The sequence below is a fragment of the Aulonocara sp. 'chitande type north' Nkhata Bay genome, linkage group LG3, assembly GCF_057382095.1.
Source record: "Aulonocara sp. 'chitande type north' Nkhata Bay isolate Kocher_YH1m ecotype deep benthic linkage group LG3, A_spYH_male_GT1.1, whole genome shotgun sequence".
NCBI lineage: Eukaryota > Metazoa > Chordata > Actinopteri > Cichliformes > Cichlidae > Aulonocara > Aulonocara sp. 'chitande type north' Nkhata Bay.
This window is the reverse complement of record NC_141346.1, coordinates 5,574,388-5,592,181: the sequence shown is the minus strand read 5'-3', so window position 1 is coordinate 5,592,181 and position 17,794 is coordinate 5,574,388. Positions and strand designations below refer to the sequence as shown.

Sequence of the window (17,794 nt, the reverse complement as noted above, 5' to 3'; positions counted from 1 at the left end):
TAAGTGTTTGAGTCTGTTTCGTACGGCGCTTGCTGTTTCACGGTGCATCACAGGATAGTTGTCATACAGTCACGACGCTACAGATAGAAAGCAAAGGAAACTAGAAAAATTTGCATTTCCTGCGAAAATGCAGTGTGGATGCTTTAAAGCTGAAGCTGTATGCAAAAAGTAGCTGAAAAAGCTGAAAAGTTGCAGAAATTGTAAAAACTTTGCAGAAGCAAAGGAACTTTGCTAAAATGGAATAACTTAGCAGAACTGCAATATCTTAGAGGAAACATAATACTTGGCAGAAATACAATAGCTTAGCAGAAATATTGTAACTTACCAGAAACATAACTTCTCAAAAATACAAGAATTTAGGAGAAATAGTATAAGATAACAGAAAGAATATATTTAGACAAAAATACTTAAGCATTACAGAAACACTATGATTTAGAAAAATAGTACAACATAGCAGAAATACTGTGATTTACCAGAGACACTGTGATGAACTATGAATATTGTAATTTTAAATTAAGACTATGTTTTAGCACAAATATTATAATTTGGCAGAAATACTATGATACAGCACAAATACTCTGGTTTAGCACAAATATTATAACATAGCAGAAATACAATTATATAGCAGAAATGCTATATTTAGAAAGAAAAATATAATATAGTAGAAATAGTATGATTGAGCAGAAATACTACAATATAGCATAATAACAATGATTTATCAGAAATACTATGATTGAGCAGAAGTACTAAGATGTAGTAAAAGTACTTTGATTTAACAGAAATACAATTATGGAGGAGTAATACTTTAAAATGGGAGAAATATTGATACACACACACACATACACAGAGCCTAAAGGGAAGAGTATTTGTGCCATGGAGTGTTAAGAATGTGAGGTCCATATTAGAAAAGCTGGTAAAATCATAAAAGTTTGCAGAATTGTAATAAATGATGAATATGAATTACTGGTCTGTGACAGTGTATTAATTTGTAGGGAAAAAAACATGTTGACCAAGGTGGAATCGAACCCACGATCTTTGGCTTGCAGACCCGTGTCATTACCAACTGCGCCACTGGGAAAGAGAGGAGCCGTTTTGAAAAACAGGGTGATGAGCAGTCAGAATTAGATCCCGGTGAGAGGCGAAAAACGCCGTTTTTTGGAGTTACAAAACGTTGTGTAACTCAAAAACTAGGTGGACTAGAGGCATAATTCTTGTACTGGGTGAATCAGCGGACTTTGGTGTACTTTGACTGCGATTTTCATTGCTCTTTGTACAACCGTCGCTGAGATATGACGAGAGAGGAAACGGAAGACCTCAGACATGATTGGCTGGCTGGGAAGCCGTGCAGGCCCTGATATGTGATATGTGTCTGAGTCCGCACAGAGGATTGGCTGCCTGGCAGAAATATATAGAAATAGTATGATTAAGCATAAATACTACATTTAGCAGAAATACTATATTAAGCACAAATCCTATAAAAAGCAGAAATAGTATATTAAGCACAAATCCTATTAAAAGCAGAAATAGTATATTAATAAGCACAAATCTTATAAAATAGCAGAAACAGTATGATTTAGCACAATAGTAATAAGTTAAACAGAAAAATTGGAAAAGCAAAATGGACAGCTGAAGAAATGCTGAACATGCTGAGGGTCCCTCAAATATACTTGTTAAATGAAAAAAATCAGCAAAAAAAATATATAACAGCCACACAATCAGAAATATGTATACATAAGGAAACACACATGCACAGAGAGACACACACACAAGATCCAATTCAGTCAACCAGTCTAAATATATTGAATTTGAATCTTAGAATGAGATCATCCCATTAAAAGGCCTTCTCCCTCTCTCTCTCTCTCTCTCTGTCACACACACACACACACACACACACACACACACACACACACACACAGGGAGAGAGAAGTAAGTTTCTAGCTCAGTCAGCCTGGGAGCTGCTGAATTTGAATCCACCAATCAGAGAGCCTGTGCACTTTTTCCCGCCAAAACAGGTGCATCTATTTACACACGCAGCACAGAGAGACACAGGATTATCCGGTTGTTCAGTCTGACGTCACTAGCCATGTCTGGGTCTAAACTCCGCTGCAGGTCCATATATCAAACGATCAGTATGGCATTACTGTGAGTTGAAAAACTGTCTAAAGTCTTTCATCTTTAATAAAATGATCAGCGTTCTGCTCTACCAGGTGTAACAATTGAGTTTAACATCCAGGCATCCATGAAAACAGAATTTATGACATTTAACGGAGTTAGAAGTTAGCAGGGAGTTAGCTCGCTAGCTTCTATCTAAATACAATATAGCATGTCCTGACTGCGGGGTTTTGGAAACAAATTAAAACGTACAGCTCTGTTATCACTTCCAACATAAATGAAGACAGAAAGCTAAACAGCAGTGACGTTTGTAGGGTTACTGAAGTTTGGCTAGCTGGTATATAATGATGTGCTACGTGACCGCTAGCGACACAGCTATGTTAGCATAATATAAACAAGCTAACTTTTTTTCCACTTGATAAAAGTTACCGTGAGTGTTCTCGGTGGTCAGGAACAAATGTAATTGCATGGCAGGATGCTGTAAACGGACCAAACTTCAGCCAGGAGAACAACTGAGATAATCCATCCACAATACGAGGTTAGTCATTCATATACTGCTGCATGGGCTGGGCTGTAGTTACATCCTAAGGTTTTAAAAACTGAGCTTAAATAAATGATTAGCGGTAATAAAAGCCGAGGGAGGTCAACAGTGATCGCTGACTGTTTTAGGAGCTTTTTGAGCTCAAATAGAAGAAAATACATAACATTAAACATGTTAAGATAAGATAAGATAAGATAAGATAACCTTTATTAGTCCCACACGTGGGAAATTTGTTTTGTCACAGCAGGAAATGGACAGTGCAAAAGTTATGAGGCAAAAATTAGAATACAATAAGAATAAATACAGTACACAACTGTACAGAATAGAATAAAATAAAATACTATATACAGTAGAATAAAATAAAATAAATATACAATAAGATAAAAATAGAATACAAATACAAATACTATATACAACTGAGTAAAAATACAACGATGACAGAAAGGATTATTGCACTTAGTATTATTGCATATGTATGGATGTGTGTGCTTGATCAGTTAAAGTCTTTATTATGGAGTCTGACAGCAGTGGGGAGGAAAGACCTGCGAAATCTCTCCGTCCCACACCGTGGGTCTCCCACTGAAGGAGCTGCTCAGTGCTGTCACAGTCTGCTGCATGGGGTGGGAGATGTTGTCCATCAGGGATGACAGCTTAGCCGCCGTTCTCCTGTCACTCACCACCTCCACTGGGTCCAGAGGGCATCCTAGAACAGAGCTGGCCCTTCGGATCACCCTGTTCAGTCTCTTCCTGTCCCCAGCAGAGATGCTGCCGCCCCAGCAGACCACGCCATAAAAGATAGCAGAAGCCACAACAGAGTCATAGAATTTCTTCAGGAGTGGGCCCTCCACTCCAAACGACCTGAGTCTCCGCAGCAGGTACAGCCTGCTCTGCCCTTTCCTGTAGAGGGCGTCTGAGTTATGAGTCCAGTCCAGTCTATTGTTCAGATGAACACCAAGGTACCTGTAGCTGTCCACAGCCTCAATGTCCATACCTTGGATGTTCAGTGGTTGCAGTGGAGAATGCTTGTGCCTGCGGAAGTCTACCACCAGTTCCTTGGTTTTACTGGCGTTGATCTGGAGGTAGTTCAGCTGGCACCAGTCCACAAAGTCTTGGGTCAGACCTCTGTACTCCTTGTCGTCCCCATCAGTGATGAGGCCGACTATTGCAGAGTCATCAGAGAACTTCTGCAGGAAGCACTGGGTGGAATTGTGGGAGAAGTCTGCAGTGTAGATGGTGAAGAGGAACGGAGCCAGAACCGTTCCCTGTGGGGCCCCCGTACTGCAGACGACCCTGTCCGACACACAGCCCTGAGTCCTCACATACTGTGGTCGGTCGGTGAGGTAGTCCAGGATCCAGGTAGTGAGGTGATGGTCCACTCCAGAGTTCACCAGCTAACAACACAAATGCCATATTAAACGCAGACTACTTTAGACCCGGAAGTAGGATTCGTCGCGTCATCACTGAACAACCGGATTGCAGTCTATTTCTCATAATGACGACTCCCCTCAAACAAATGACCATAATTTCCTAACAGTAGGGGCTAGAGCGGTCATTCTTACACCGTTTTGTTCAGAAGAGATGGGGGAATCTTCAAGTGTTGACAATTTATCATTAAAATATGAATTTTTAGAGATACATGACATGGATGACTTGTTGACTTAGAAGCCACGAATTCCCCAATATGCAAATTTGAATGCCTCAGACCACATATATGATTGGCTGGCTGGGAAGCCGTGCAGGCCCTGATTTGTGGATTTGAATTCCTCAGCCCTCAGATATGATTGGCTGGCTTAGAAGCCATGAAGGCCCCAATATGCAAATTTGAATGCCTCAGGACACATATATGATTGGCTGGGAAGCCGTGCAGGCCCTGATTTGAAAATTTGAATGTCTCAGTCCTCACAGAGGATTGGCTGCCTGGGGACCTGGCAGAAATATATAGAAATACTATGATTAAGCATAAATACTATATTTAGTAGAAATACTATGTTTTAGCACAAATACTATAAAAAGCAGAAATACTATAATTTAGCAGAAATACTATATTAAGCACAAATCCTATAAAAAGCAGAAATAGTATGATTAAGCATAAACACTACATTTAGTAGAAATACTATGTTTTAGCACAAATACTATAAAAAGCAGAAATACTATAATTTAGCAGAAATACTATATTAAGCACAAATCCTATAAAAAGCAGAAATAGTATGATTAAGCATAAATACTACATTTAGTAGAAATACTATGTTTTAGCACAAATAGTATAAAAAGCATAAATACTGTAATTTAGCAGAAATACTATATTAGGCACAAATTCTATGAAAAGCAGAAATAGTATGATTAAGCATAAATACTACATTTAGTAGAAATACTATGTTTTAGCACAAATCCTATAAAAAGCAGAAATACTGTACTATGATTTAGTAGAAAAACTATAAATAATCAGAAATACTATATTTTGCACAAATCTTATAAAATAGCAGAAATAGTATGATTTAGCACAATAGTAATAAGTTAAACAGAAAAATTGGAAAAGCAAAATGGACAGCTGAAAAAATGCTGAACATGCTGAGGGTCCCTCAAATATACTTGTTAAATGAAAAAATCAGCAAAAAAATGCACAGGGAGAGAGAAGTAAGTTTCTAGGTCAGCCTGGGAGCTGCTGAATTTGAATCCACCAATCAGAGAGCCTGTGTACTTTTTCCCGCCAAAACAGGTGCATCTATTTACACACGCAGCACAGAGAGGCACAGGATTATTGCAGCCTATTTCTCATAGTGACGACTCCCCTCAAACAAATGACCATAATTTCCTAACCGTAGGGGCTAGAACGGTCATTCTTACACCGTTTTGTTCAGAAGAGATGGGGGAATCTTCCAGTGTTGACAATTTATCATTAAAATGTGAATTATTAAAGATATTTGACTTCTAATGCACCATAACTGAGTAGAGCGAAGCAAAAACTGGCTTGACTTGCCCTCAAACAACGCTTTGTAACTCGAAATCTATTTGGAGTATCGATATCATTCTTTCACCGTAAGAGACAGCAGGCTTTGGTGAACAGTCATGGAAATTTTCAGGTCTCTGTGGAAATCCAACAAAAAGTTATGACGAGAGAAAAAAGTGGTTCATTTCCAGGGTTTGAAATCTGAAGAAATCTGAGCGACGGACGAATTTTCTACCCTCAAACAAGTCCAACTCATTTCAGAACGGTAATACGTGAGAAAGAAATTCTTGAATTGTGAGCGTCACGAGTGTCTGAAGATATACCGGGACAAGCCTCATGTCTTAACTTTGCTTCGTTGAGGAGATATGACGATTCGAATATGCCTCTCATTACAGAAATGCAGCGGTGATTTTGAACAAACTCTCCATTGACTTTATATGGAGAGTTTTCCGACATTGTGTTGGTCTGAGGAGATTTGCGAACGTTCTATGAATACCGCAACAATGATAGTGACATTTTCGGAAACCCAGCAAAAATACCTATGTTTTGATGTATAATTTGTGGAAGTTGAGTGAAGATTGAGCAAGTAGCAAGAAGTTGTTCGGACATGAAGAGAAGACTGCAAAACCTTCAGTGGCACACTGGAAGCCAAGTGCATAGCAACCATAACAACGCATGTATTTTGTGAAAAATCACAATTTTGCAACTGAAAACTTTAAGAGGCATAAAAGTAAAACGGTAAAAGATTTGAAAAAGCTGAATCATACCTGAATAGCCCAATAATTTGAGAACATTTTAAAGTTTGAATGGTTGTTCTACGTGAAAATATGAGGAAGTAGTTAAGTTTCAGAAACAAGCAAATTTTAGCAGAATTGCAGAAGTTTCCCATTCATTTCAATGGGACAAATTAAGCTTAATATTTTAAAAAGTATAATAGTGAAAAATACCAAAAGACATAGCAGGAATTAGCAGAAATAGCAGAATATTTTAAAATTTGAACGGTGAAAATCGGCTGAAAATTGTGGAAGTAGTTAAGTGCCAAAAAGTGTACGGGAGTCCCAAGAGGAACTCAAGAGTGTGGATGCTTAAAGCATCCACACAACAAAGCAGCACTCGAGCTATGCTACAAAGAAATATCAGGCTCACTGCTGCTGAGTCAGCGTTGAAGCTGCCTGCTCTGGATCAGCTCTAATGGCACTTTGTTTCAGAGTCAGCATGTGGCCTGTTGGTTCATATTCTACATCATTGAGTCGCTGTGATTGTAAAGTGCATATGATACAACTCTCACAGATACTGTGCAAACCAAGCGAGCTGTTCAATTCTAAAGCTTTATTTGTCTTCATTGGGGGACAGCACCTCCACCTCCTGCTGACTGTTACAGCCACGGAGCAGCTCCTTCATCCCCACAGTCACTCTGTGCAGTGCACACACACACATCGCTGCTCCCACCACACCAGTGCTCTCTACAGTCTCAGCTGACTGCAGAGACCCTGTAAATACAACATTTGCATAACGACTGAACGTCTTTCTGTGAAATAATGTGAATAATGTTGAGAGTGAAATCGCCGTCACTCCCAGACTGCACGTGAGACGTTATCATCTGTGCAGCAAAAGGATTTAAGCAGCTGCTTTTCTATTGTTCATGTCGACAGAATCATCAAATAAATCAAATGTAAACTCTGACGATCATGAGTGGGTTTGTTTTCTTTCTTTTTTTTACAGAGAGTAGTGAGAAACAAGTCTGAGCATGATTCTTTTTGTGCTCGTTCAGCCGTGACTCAGCAGCTAAAGCAGGGGTGTCCAACATACGGCCAGCGGGCCACATCAGGCCCTGATACACGTTCATATGTCAGTTATTATTAATGATTAATGTGGAGCTGAATCTTCAGCCCTGCTGGTCCCCATGCAGACAGAGGTGGGACCATGCAGCCAATCACATGCTAAGACAGACTGGGTCACACCATTATGCTAAAGAAGGACAGCAAGTTTAAAAAAATAGCCTCTGTTAAAAAGACTAAAGTTAGAGTTCAGAGTTGAATATTAGATTAAATAAAGTTAATACAAAGTGTCTTTGAAATACAGAGATGCAGAAATGTGAGCATGTAGCACACCCATATGGAAAAACATTAGAAAAACTTATAAAAGACTTGCATCAGATTTGGCCTACTTCATATCTATAAGGCACATTTCATTTATATAATTTTTCAAGGGATCTTATATCTGTTTTCACTCTTATATGCTTTTCATACAAGTTTCACACAAGACAGATACAAACTTTATGAGATTTATATAGATCTTTTCCATATGGGCAGAGCCACGGCTCAGAGTCTGACTGAGTATCAATGAGTCTCACAGGCTGAATGTGCGTTTAAAGCCATTTATAAATGTAATTACTGCATGTGGTCTGACATGTAAAGTCAGTGTGACACCCCTGCTCTAAATCATGGACTAAAGGAACCATTAACGCTCTAGCATAGCATCAGTTTATAGCATAGCAAGCATGCCCAGTGACGACACACGCTAGCCATGCTTTCATTGTGTGGATGCTTTAAGCATCCACACTATTGAGTTCCTCTTGGGACTTCCGTACACTTTTTGGCACTTAACTACTTCCACAATTTTCAGCCGATTTTCACCGTTCAAATTTTAAAATATTCTGCTATTTCTGCTAATTCCTGCTATGTCTTTTGGTATTTTTCACTATTATACTTTTTAAAATATTAAGCTTAATTTGTCCCATTGAAATGAATGGGAAACTTCTGCAATTCTGCTAAAATTTGCTTGTTTCTGAAACTTAACTACTTCCTCATATTTTCACGTAGAACAACCATTCAAACTTTAAAATGTTCTCAAATTATTGGGCTATTCAGGTACGATTCAGCTTTTTCAAATCTTTTACCGTTTTACTTTTATGCCTCTTAAAGTTTTCAGTTGCAAAATTGTGATTTTTCACAAAATACATGCGTTGTTATGGTTGCTATGCACTTGGCTTCCAGTGTGCCACTGAAGGTTTTGCAGTCTTCTCTTCATGTCCGAACAACTTCTTGCTACTTGCTCAATCTTCACTCAACTTCCACAAATTATACATCAAAACGTAGGTATTTTTGCTGGGTTTCCGAAAATGTCACTATCATTGTTGTGGGATTTATAGAATTTTGGCAAATCTCCTCAGACCAACACAAAGTCGCAAAACTCTCCATAGAAAGTCAATGGAGAGCTTGTTCAAAATCACCGCTTGATTTCTGTAATGAGAGGCATATTCGAATCGTCATATCTCCTCAACGAAGCAAAGTTAAGACATAAGGCTTGTCCCAGTATATCTTCAGACACTCTTGACGCTCACAATTCAAGAATTATTTTCTCACCTATTACCGTTCTGAAATGAGTTAGACTTGTTTGAGGGTAGGAAATTCGTCCTTCGCTCAGATTTCTTCAGATTTCAAACTCTGGAAATGAACCACTTTTTTCTCTCGTCATATCTTTTTAATGGATTTCCACAGAGACCTGAAAATTTCCATGATTGTTCACCAAAGCCTGCTGTCTCTTACGGTGAAAGAATGATATTGATACTCCAAATAGATTTAGAGTTAGAAAGCGTTGTTTGAGGGCAAGTCAAGGCAGTTTTTGCTTTGCTCTACTCAGTTATGGTGCATTAGAAGTCAATTATCTTTAATAATTCATATTTTAATGATAAATTGTCAACACTTTAAGATTCCCCCATCTCTTCTGAACAAAACGGTGTAAGAATGACCGTTCTAGCCCCTACGGTTAGGAAATTATGGTCATTTGTTTGAGGGGAGTCGTCATTATGAGAAATAGACTGCAAAAATCCTGTGTCTCTCTGTGCTGCATGCACCTGTTTTGGCGGGAAAAAGTGCACAGGCTCTCTGATTGGTGGATTCAAATTCAGCAGCTCCAAGGCTGCTTGACTGAGCTAGAAACTTACTTCTCTGTGTGTGTGTGTGTGTGTGTGTGTGTGTGTGTGTGTGTGTGTGTGTGTGTGTGTGTGTGAGTGTGTGTGTGTGAGAGAGAGAGAGAGAGAGAGAGAGAGAGAGAGAGAGAGAGGAAGACTTTTTATGGGATGATCTCATTGTAAGATTCAAATTCAATATATTTAGACTGGTTGACTGAATTGGATCTTGTGTGTGTCTCTCTCTGTGCATGTGTGTTTCCATATGTGCAAAAATCCTGTGTCTCTCTGTGCTGCATGCACCTGTTTTGGCGGGAAACTTACTTCTCTGTGTGTGTGTGTGTGTGTGTGTGTGTGTGTGTGTGTGTGTGTGTGTGTGTGTGTGTGTGTGTGTGAGAGAGAGAGAGAGAGAGAGAGAGAGAGAGAGAGAGAGAGAGAGAGAGAGAGAGCCTTTTTATGGGATGATCTCATTGTAAGATTCAAATTCAATATATTTAGACTGGTTGACTGAATTGGATCTTGTGTGTGTCTCTCTCTGTGCATGTGTGTTTCCATATGTGCAAAAATCCTGTGTCTCTCTGTGCTGCATGCACCTGTTTTGGCGGGAAAAAGTGCACAGGCTCTCTGATTGGTGGATTCAAATTCAGCAGCTCCAAGGCTGCTTGACTGAGCTAGAAACTTACTTCTCTGTGTGTGTGTGTGTGTGTGTGTGTGTGTGTGTGTGTGTGTGTGTGTGTGTGTGTGTGTGAGAGAGAGAGAGAGAGAGAGAGAGAGAGAGAGAGAGGAAGCCTTTTTATGGGATGATCTCATTGTAAGATTCAAATTCAATATATTTAGACTGGTTGACTGAATTGGATCTTGTGTGTGTCTCTCTCTGTGCATGTGTGTTTCCATATGTGTCCATATTTGTGATTGTGTGGCTGTTATATTTTTTTTTGCCAATTTTTTTCATTTAACAAGTATATTTGAGGGACCCTCAGCATGTTCAGCATTTTTTCAGCTGTCCATTTTGCTTTTCCAATTTTTCTGTTTAAGTTATTACTATTGTGCTAAATCATACTATTTCTGCTATTTTATAAGATTTGTGCTAAATATAGTATTTCTGTCAAATTATAGTATTTGTGCTAAAACATAGTATTGATTTAAAATTACAATATTCATAGTTCATCACAGTGTCTCTGGTAAATCACAGTATTTCTGCTCTGTTGTACTATTTTTCTAAATCATAGTGTTTCTGTAATGCTTAAGTATTTTTGGCTAAATATATTCTTTCTGTTATCTTATACTATTTCTCCTAAATTCTTGTATTTTTGAGAAGTTATCATGTTTCTGGTAAGTTACAATATTTCTGCTAAGTTCTGCTCTGCTATTGTATTTCTGCCAAGTATTATGTTTCCTCTAAGATATTGCAGTTCTGCTAAGTTATTCCATTTTAGCAAAGTTCCTTTGCTTCTGCAAAGTTTTTACAATTTCTGCAACTTTTCAGCTTTTTCAGCTAGTTTTTGCATACAGCTTCAGCTTTAAAGCATCCACACTGCATTTTCGCAGGAAATGCAAATCTTTCTAGTTAGCATTAATGTTAGCCATGCTAGTTGCCTGTTACTGACTGTGTTCATGTGCAACACGCTAGTTGCTGCAGTGATATTTGATGCTCCACAAACACTGATTTGATTGGCTAACATTGGTCTGTACTGTTAGTGGAGTAAATTCAGTCTGTTCGTGAACGTGTGCAGAGTCTTTTGACAACAGTGTCATTTAGTTTTGGTGATAGTGGATGAGAAACAGTTTCACTGTTTGCTAAAAGAGCTGCACCGTTTGGTGGGGGCAGATCACATGTGTACTTTAAACTTACTGCACTTCTGATTGGATCTTGTTTACTGACAGAGGTGTTTAGTTATCGTCCTGTTTTCATCATAAAAGTCAGTGAAACTACTGTGAGTCCTGCCTGTGAGTACAAACATGCTAAACAAGTACCTCCCTTAAAACATGACCCATGAAAACTGTCGATATAAGAGGAAAACTGCAGTGAATCAAGCACTGTGATTATCTTTAAAGACAAACCACAAAAACAAAACAGTTTCCACCCTTTACATGTAATCTCAGCATAATCACTTATCCTCACAGCCACAGTGAGTGTTTGTGTATTTAGCTGTAAGTGAAAAATGTCACATCACACATTAAATGAAAGCTGTTATATGAAAAAAAAAATCCCAAAGCAAAATAAAAACCAAATGAATGAAAACATCAAATAAGTTTCTGTTTAAACTCAGAGGCAGGAGTTTCAGGTCAGAGGTCAGTGTTTACAGCATCATCAAGATTAAACAGAGAAACAGAAATATGAGAGAAGACCCAAAATCAAAAATACCAGAAGAGACGTAGGTGGAGCAAACCGCCTCTCGCCAGCATTGAGTGGTGGAGCTGCAGGTGAGAAACAGGAGACAGGTGTGAGACATGATCTACTCCCTGCTTTCTACAAAGTCTCATCACCAATATCTTCATAAAAGAAAATGTCAGAGGAAGGTTTCCAGCACCATGTTGCATTTATGCCTTGAAGGATTAAGACAGTTCTGAAGTTAAAAGTGGGCCAACCCAGTGCTAACAAGGTGTACCTAACAACACGAGCAGTGAGTGTAGATTGTTGAGAACAATCTACACTCACTTATATTGTCATTATTACACTAATTGTCCTATAACTCCTAGTACCTCAGCCTCATGTGTGCAGACGTTTTATCCAAGGGCCTTCATACTGCTTTAAATTCTCTTTAATATTAATTTCTTTCTTGATCAAATTAAATAATCAAGGGGCTGTAACTGAAAGAACAATGCTCCAAGTGTCCTGCAGTGCACCCCCTACCCCCCTTAAGCAAGCAGTTTGGTGACAGGAAAAGAACCACGCGCAGCCATCTGAGAGGCCGGCTGAGGTGAGGGGACGTGGACAGGACAAAAGACACGCTGGGGAAGAGAGCCAGGGAATAATAATTACTAATGATTCAATGCAGAGAGGTGTCTAAACACAGAGTGAGTGACGAAGAAACATTCAGTGCATCATGGGAATCCCCCAGTACACTGTTAAAAAAAACATCCTAAAACAACAGTAATATTCCGGCAGCTGGGGCGCCAAAATACGACCGTGAAATAACAGAAAATAACTCCCGCATAAAAATACGGTTATTTCCAGTAATGAAAATACAATTAGTTGCGCTAATTTGACATGGGATCTCGCCTTTTTCAAGTGCCGCTAAACATTAAATCAGGAACATGTTAATGTGATTAAACAATGAAATCATCTATAAATAGGGGAAAAAACATCTTAAAAAAACGGTAATATTCCGGCTGCTGGGGCGCCAAAATGCGACCGTAAAATAACAGAAAATAACTGTCCCATAAAAATACGGTTATTTTCAGTAATGAAAATACAGTTTGTTGCGCTAATTTGACATGGGATTCTGCCTTTTCCAAGTGCTTTTAGACATTAAATTAGGAACATTTTTACGTGATCAAACTATGAAATTACCTATAAACAACAATCATAATACGTAAATGTACAGAAATATACAGTTAACAGTTGGTTTGAATAATAATTGATTGCATGCCCTGGGACAGACTGACAGAGGCGAGGCTGCCATATCGCACCATCGGCCCCTTTGGCCATCACTAGTAGGCGGTAGGTGAAGAGTCTTGACCACGGACACAACGACGGAGGGTGTCCGAGCCGGGTCGCGAACCAGCAATCTTCTGATCACAAGGCAAATTGCCAACTCTTGAGCCACGAACGGCCTAACCAGCAATGATAATAATACTTATGTGATGTAACACAAGCTTATAGGAATCATGTTATACACTTTCCCATAGCATTACATTTGAATTCAACAGTTCAATCTTTCAAATAACGGACAGATATTTGTGAGATCATGATACATTTGTGAATGTATTTTAACAATCTAAATATGCATATGTACAGACAGATACATTTAATACTCATGACAATTATGTTGTATTACATTACAGTGATTTAACGTTAATTTACATTCAAAATGTGAAGTCAAAGTCTATTTACGTAACTTTAATGATATTCTACAAGAACAGAACATTACTGTAAAATGCACAGTAAAGTACCTTCATATTAGGGTTTTTTCCTATGGTCGCAGCCATACCCGCGACCTTGTTGTTAGTTCACATTCATTGGCCGGTGCTTAGCATCATGTTATTTATATTTATTGCAATTCCTACCTCTACATTTCTTTTTCAAAATATGTAATTAGCACAGCGCGTCCGTGCAATGTTTTACATTGTGGCATGCAGAGAAAACTTAACAAGGAAGCTCACAGAGAGAGATTGAGCTTGTTATTTAACTCCAAGCTGGTAGGGGAGCTCTTCATTAAAACACTTGCCGGTGCTACTATGTGCCTCAAGGTTCAACAACAGAAATCACTCATGGTACAGCACTCTCTCTACGAAACAACAACTGTCAGTGACGCTGCACCACGGCGTAAACACAACATTCAAGATAACAGTTAAAAGTAACGTAACCATAAACAATAAAACAAGAACATCTAAACAGCACCACATGTCCCAAGGCATGCTTTTTTCAGTTGAGGCAGCTCTCTAAAGTAAAACCTTTTATTTCTTTTTGTGACTTGGAGAGAGTGTTGCATGCATTTGTGACCACTCGCCTTGATTATTGTAATGGACTTTATATTGGCATTGATCAGGCTTCACTATCACGCTTGCAAATGGTCCAGAATGCTGCTGCTCGCCTGTTGACAGGGACACGCAAACATGAGCACATTACCCCTGTTCTTGCCTCCTTACACTGGTTGCCTGTCCATTTTAGAATTCATTTTAAAATTTTATTGCTTGCTTTTAAAGTCTTAAATGGCCTGGCTCCTTCTTACCTGTCAGACCTTTTACACCAATACACTCCACAAAGGTCTCTCAGATCATCTGACCAGTCACTCCTTGCTGTCCCCATGTCGAGACTGAAACACCGAGGGGACCGAGCTTTCGCTGTTGTGGCGCCCAAACTATGGAACAAACTGCCCCTCCATATTAGGCTGGCCCCAACACTTGAAATGTTTAAATCACTTTTAAAAACACACTTTTTTTCAAAGGCTTTCTAGGAGTATTATCAGAGTCAGTTTGTAGTCAGTTTTTAGTCAGCTCATTCTTAATCTTTTTACTTTGTTAATCTTATACATTGTATATCTTATTGTTTATTCTACTCATGTTGATTTATTTTTATCTTCTTTTTCAATTATATATTTATTTTGTTTATTGATTTCATTGTATGCTTAATGTATGGTTTTTAACTGCTACCTCTGTTTTATTATTGGAAAGCACTTTGGTCAACTTTGTTGTTTTTAAAAGTGCTATATAAATAAAGTTGGATTGGATTGGATGATGGGAGACATTTCTGGACGTATTTTTATGATCTAAATATGCATATGTACAACAAAATATATTTAACAAACAAGTAAATTGTGTTTTATTACATTTACAGTGATGTTATGTTATTTTACATTTGACGTGTCAGATCACAGTCTACTTATGTAAATGTAATGATATTCTAGAAAAACAGTACGCAACTGTAAAATACACAGTAAAATAATTTGACATTGCTATTTTTTGGAACAGTGTAGCCTAGACTGCAGCGTAACCAAGGTAACTGTAGTTGTGATTTGGCGCTGTATAAGGATCAGAGAGAAAGGATTGTGGACGACTCTACAAACTCACCCTCTGGATCAATTATCAGCTGGATGATGATGATGGTGTCAGCGTTCTCAATGGGAGTCTTCGACTGGTGCATTTCTGTATCGATGGCCAGATACTCATATATTCCACTCTCAGTCACATTCTGCAGAGCCGAGGACAAATTTCCATTGTTCATCCTTCTATCCATCAGATGCATGCGGCTCCTTGAAGGTGGATACTTGTTGGCTTGATGAGACGTCTTGCTCTGGTACAAAAGCACTTCTACTGGCTTCACGTCAATTCTCCTCCACACCACAGCCGCGATGGGATAATCTTTATGAACTTGACACGGCAGAACGACATCCTGTCCACGCACAGCTCTGATGATTGCCAGGTCTGCAGGAGAGGAGACAAAACAGGACAGAGAGTGTTGGTATCACTGAGACTGGGAATCATTGTTTCAAGTACCTGACAAACAGTCCCACACACACACACACACACACACACGCACAAACAAGCATTTATGTTCTGTTGTGAATAAAATATTGGCTCATGTGATTTGAAAGTCTTTCAGTTTTCATCTGCTGGGCCTTGGATTGTAAACTGCAGAGTGGATTGATCACTGATCAGTGTTTGTGCGTCTAAAGGTTGATACATAAATAGTGCAGTCAGTGTTTGACTGTCCACAGAGTCTCCAGTTCAGGTAATTTAAATAGCAGATGGAATCTGAAGTGGATTACTCATCCGCCCGGCGATGCATCAAGTAGGGTCTAAAAGCTCCTTTTGCTGCTGAGTGATGTCTCCCAGGAAAAAAGTTATATGTAGACCTTGTTGTTCGAGAAGATAAAAGGAAAAAAAAAGTTTTTTTTAAAAAATTATAGTTATTATTATTATCATTTAAATCTTGTGTGACTGTTGTAGCAAGCACACTCATGGTCTGAATGCTTTGCTGTGCCAAACACAGGAGCCTTCAGCAGAGGAGACCTGCTCTACGCTCCTCTTGTGAAACTTTTTATTGTATTTTATGATTCACATCACTGTCACAGTGGGTAAAGGCCAAGTTAGTGAAAGACAGGAGGATGTCACATGATTAAATGTCAACAACTTGATTGGATCGCCAAGGGTGAGCAGGTATAAAAGTGAGGTGTAGAAGAGATTCGGGGTTCTTACATTTTGTCTTCTGACTTCCGGTGTTGCTGTCACTTGGTGTTTGCTCTCTTTGTGGTGGAGCATCACATTCTGTTCCTGTTACAACACACACAGTGGTAGTGAGGGCCAAATGAAACTTTCTGAAGCTCAAGTTGAAAAAGGGTTCATTACTCGAGGCTTTCCAACACCTTTTTGGTGACATCTGGTGGCCAAACTTATGAAAGGAGGATTGAATCTACAACTTCTTCATTATGACTGTACACTTAACAGAGCCGAGCTGACAGCTTCTGTTTAACGTTATGTTAAAGTTCTGTCACTGTACATTTCAGACCCGGGGGCAGAATTGCTGATGGCCTGGTTGTTATTTAGCAACAAGCAGAGCGTCCTCTTTTCCTCGCTGGCTCCATGACGACTCTCATTACCACACACACTGGTTCACTATCGCTCGCACAGAGACACCAAAGCTGAAGCAGAACTTGATGACTGATCACTAACTCTGTTCAGATGAACCAAGCCTCGGCACAGTGTTCCTGAAGCATTGCATGAATTATTTTGACACGTGCTCGAGCTTCAGTGGTGCTTTTGTGTAGCTTGCCTGCGTAGCCAATTCAGTAAAAAACTTATAGAAAAACGTCTTATTTCATAGTGTAATCTTGACGTGCTTCATCTGGAGCACACTCTCTGTGTATTCACTTGCTAATTATTGTCAGTAATCACTTATTGTGTCTTGAGGGTTTTGCTAGCTTGGCTCTTAGCCGACTCGCTAGCAGCATGGCCTCTTCACCTGTCCCTCCTGCACTGTCCTGCTCATTGTGTCAGATGTTTAGTTACTCCTCAGCCTTCTTAAGCAGTAATGACACTTGAAATAAATGTAGCCTGTTTGCAGCTCACTGAATTGGAGACTCGGCTTCACACCATTGAAAAACCTGCAGCTAGACAGCCGGGCAAACAGGGTGACTGTGTGATGGTGAGGAAGAAGCATAGTCATAAACAGATGCCTCAGAACACCACCAACCTGTTCATGTGTCTGACCATTCCCCCCCTCTGCGACACCCCCTGGGGATCAAACTCTGGTAATTGGCAATTCTTTTCTGAGACATGTAAATGGAGTCGTTCTTATATGCTGTTTTTCTGCTCTGAGCACATTTAAGTTAGAAGTCAATTGTCTTCCAGGGGCCAGAGCAGGTGCCATTGTGCGTGGAACTTTGCCGAAACAATGTTGGACTCGTCGTTTTCTCTGGTCCCCTCCCCAATCGTCCAGGAGTGACCCAAAAAGCCCTGCAATGTCTCCAGAATTATGTAGTGGATTGAGGTGAAACACGTGTAGTGTGGATGTCAAAGAAGAGGAGTCTGTTGAGAAATTCACCTCAGCTATCACAGATTATTTTTCTTAAATGTTTAACATGACATTATCACATTCCTTTAAAGTTTTCAAGTTGATTTT

At 39.3% G+C, this 17,794-nt stretch overlaps 1 protein-coding gene across 1 annotated transcript; it reads right to left on the bottom strand.

Moving 5' to 3' along the window:
- Nucleotides 1-11,613: 11,613 nt before the first annotated feature.
- Nucleotides 11,614-16,552, bottom strand: LOC147333641 (uncharacterized). Its single transcript, XM_086287280.1, has 3 exons — nucleotides 16,372-16,552; nucleotides 15,244-15,597; nucleotides 11,614-11,928 (listed from the first exon to the last, which is right to left on the bottom strand). The coding sequence occupies exons 1-3, from the start codon at nucleotides 16,550-16,552 to the stop codon at nucleotides 11,828-11,830; spliced, it is 636 nt and encodes a 211-aa protein (XP_086143406.1). The 3' UTR covers nucleotides 11,614-11,827.
- Nucleotides 16,553-17,794: the final 1,242 nt, after the last annotated feature.

Coding starts and splice junctions, on each gene's coding strand:
- LOC147333641 (XM_086287280.1), bottom strand. CDS start 16,552: ATGTCACCAAAAAGGTGTTGGAAAGCCTCGAGTAATGAACCCTTTTTC. Junction 15,598..16,371: donor CGGAAGTCAGAAGACAAAAT/GTAAGAACCCCG, acceptor CCTCTCCTGCAG/ACCTGGCAATCATCAGAGCT. Junction 11,929..15,243: donor GCTGATAATTGATCCAGAGG/GTGAGTTTGTAG, acceptor TCTCACCTGCAG/CTCCACCACTCAATGCTGGC.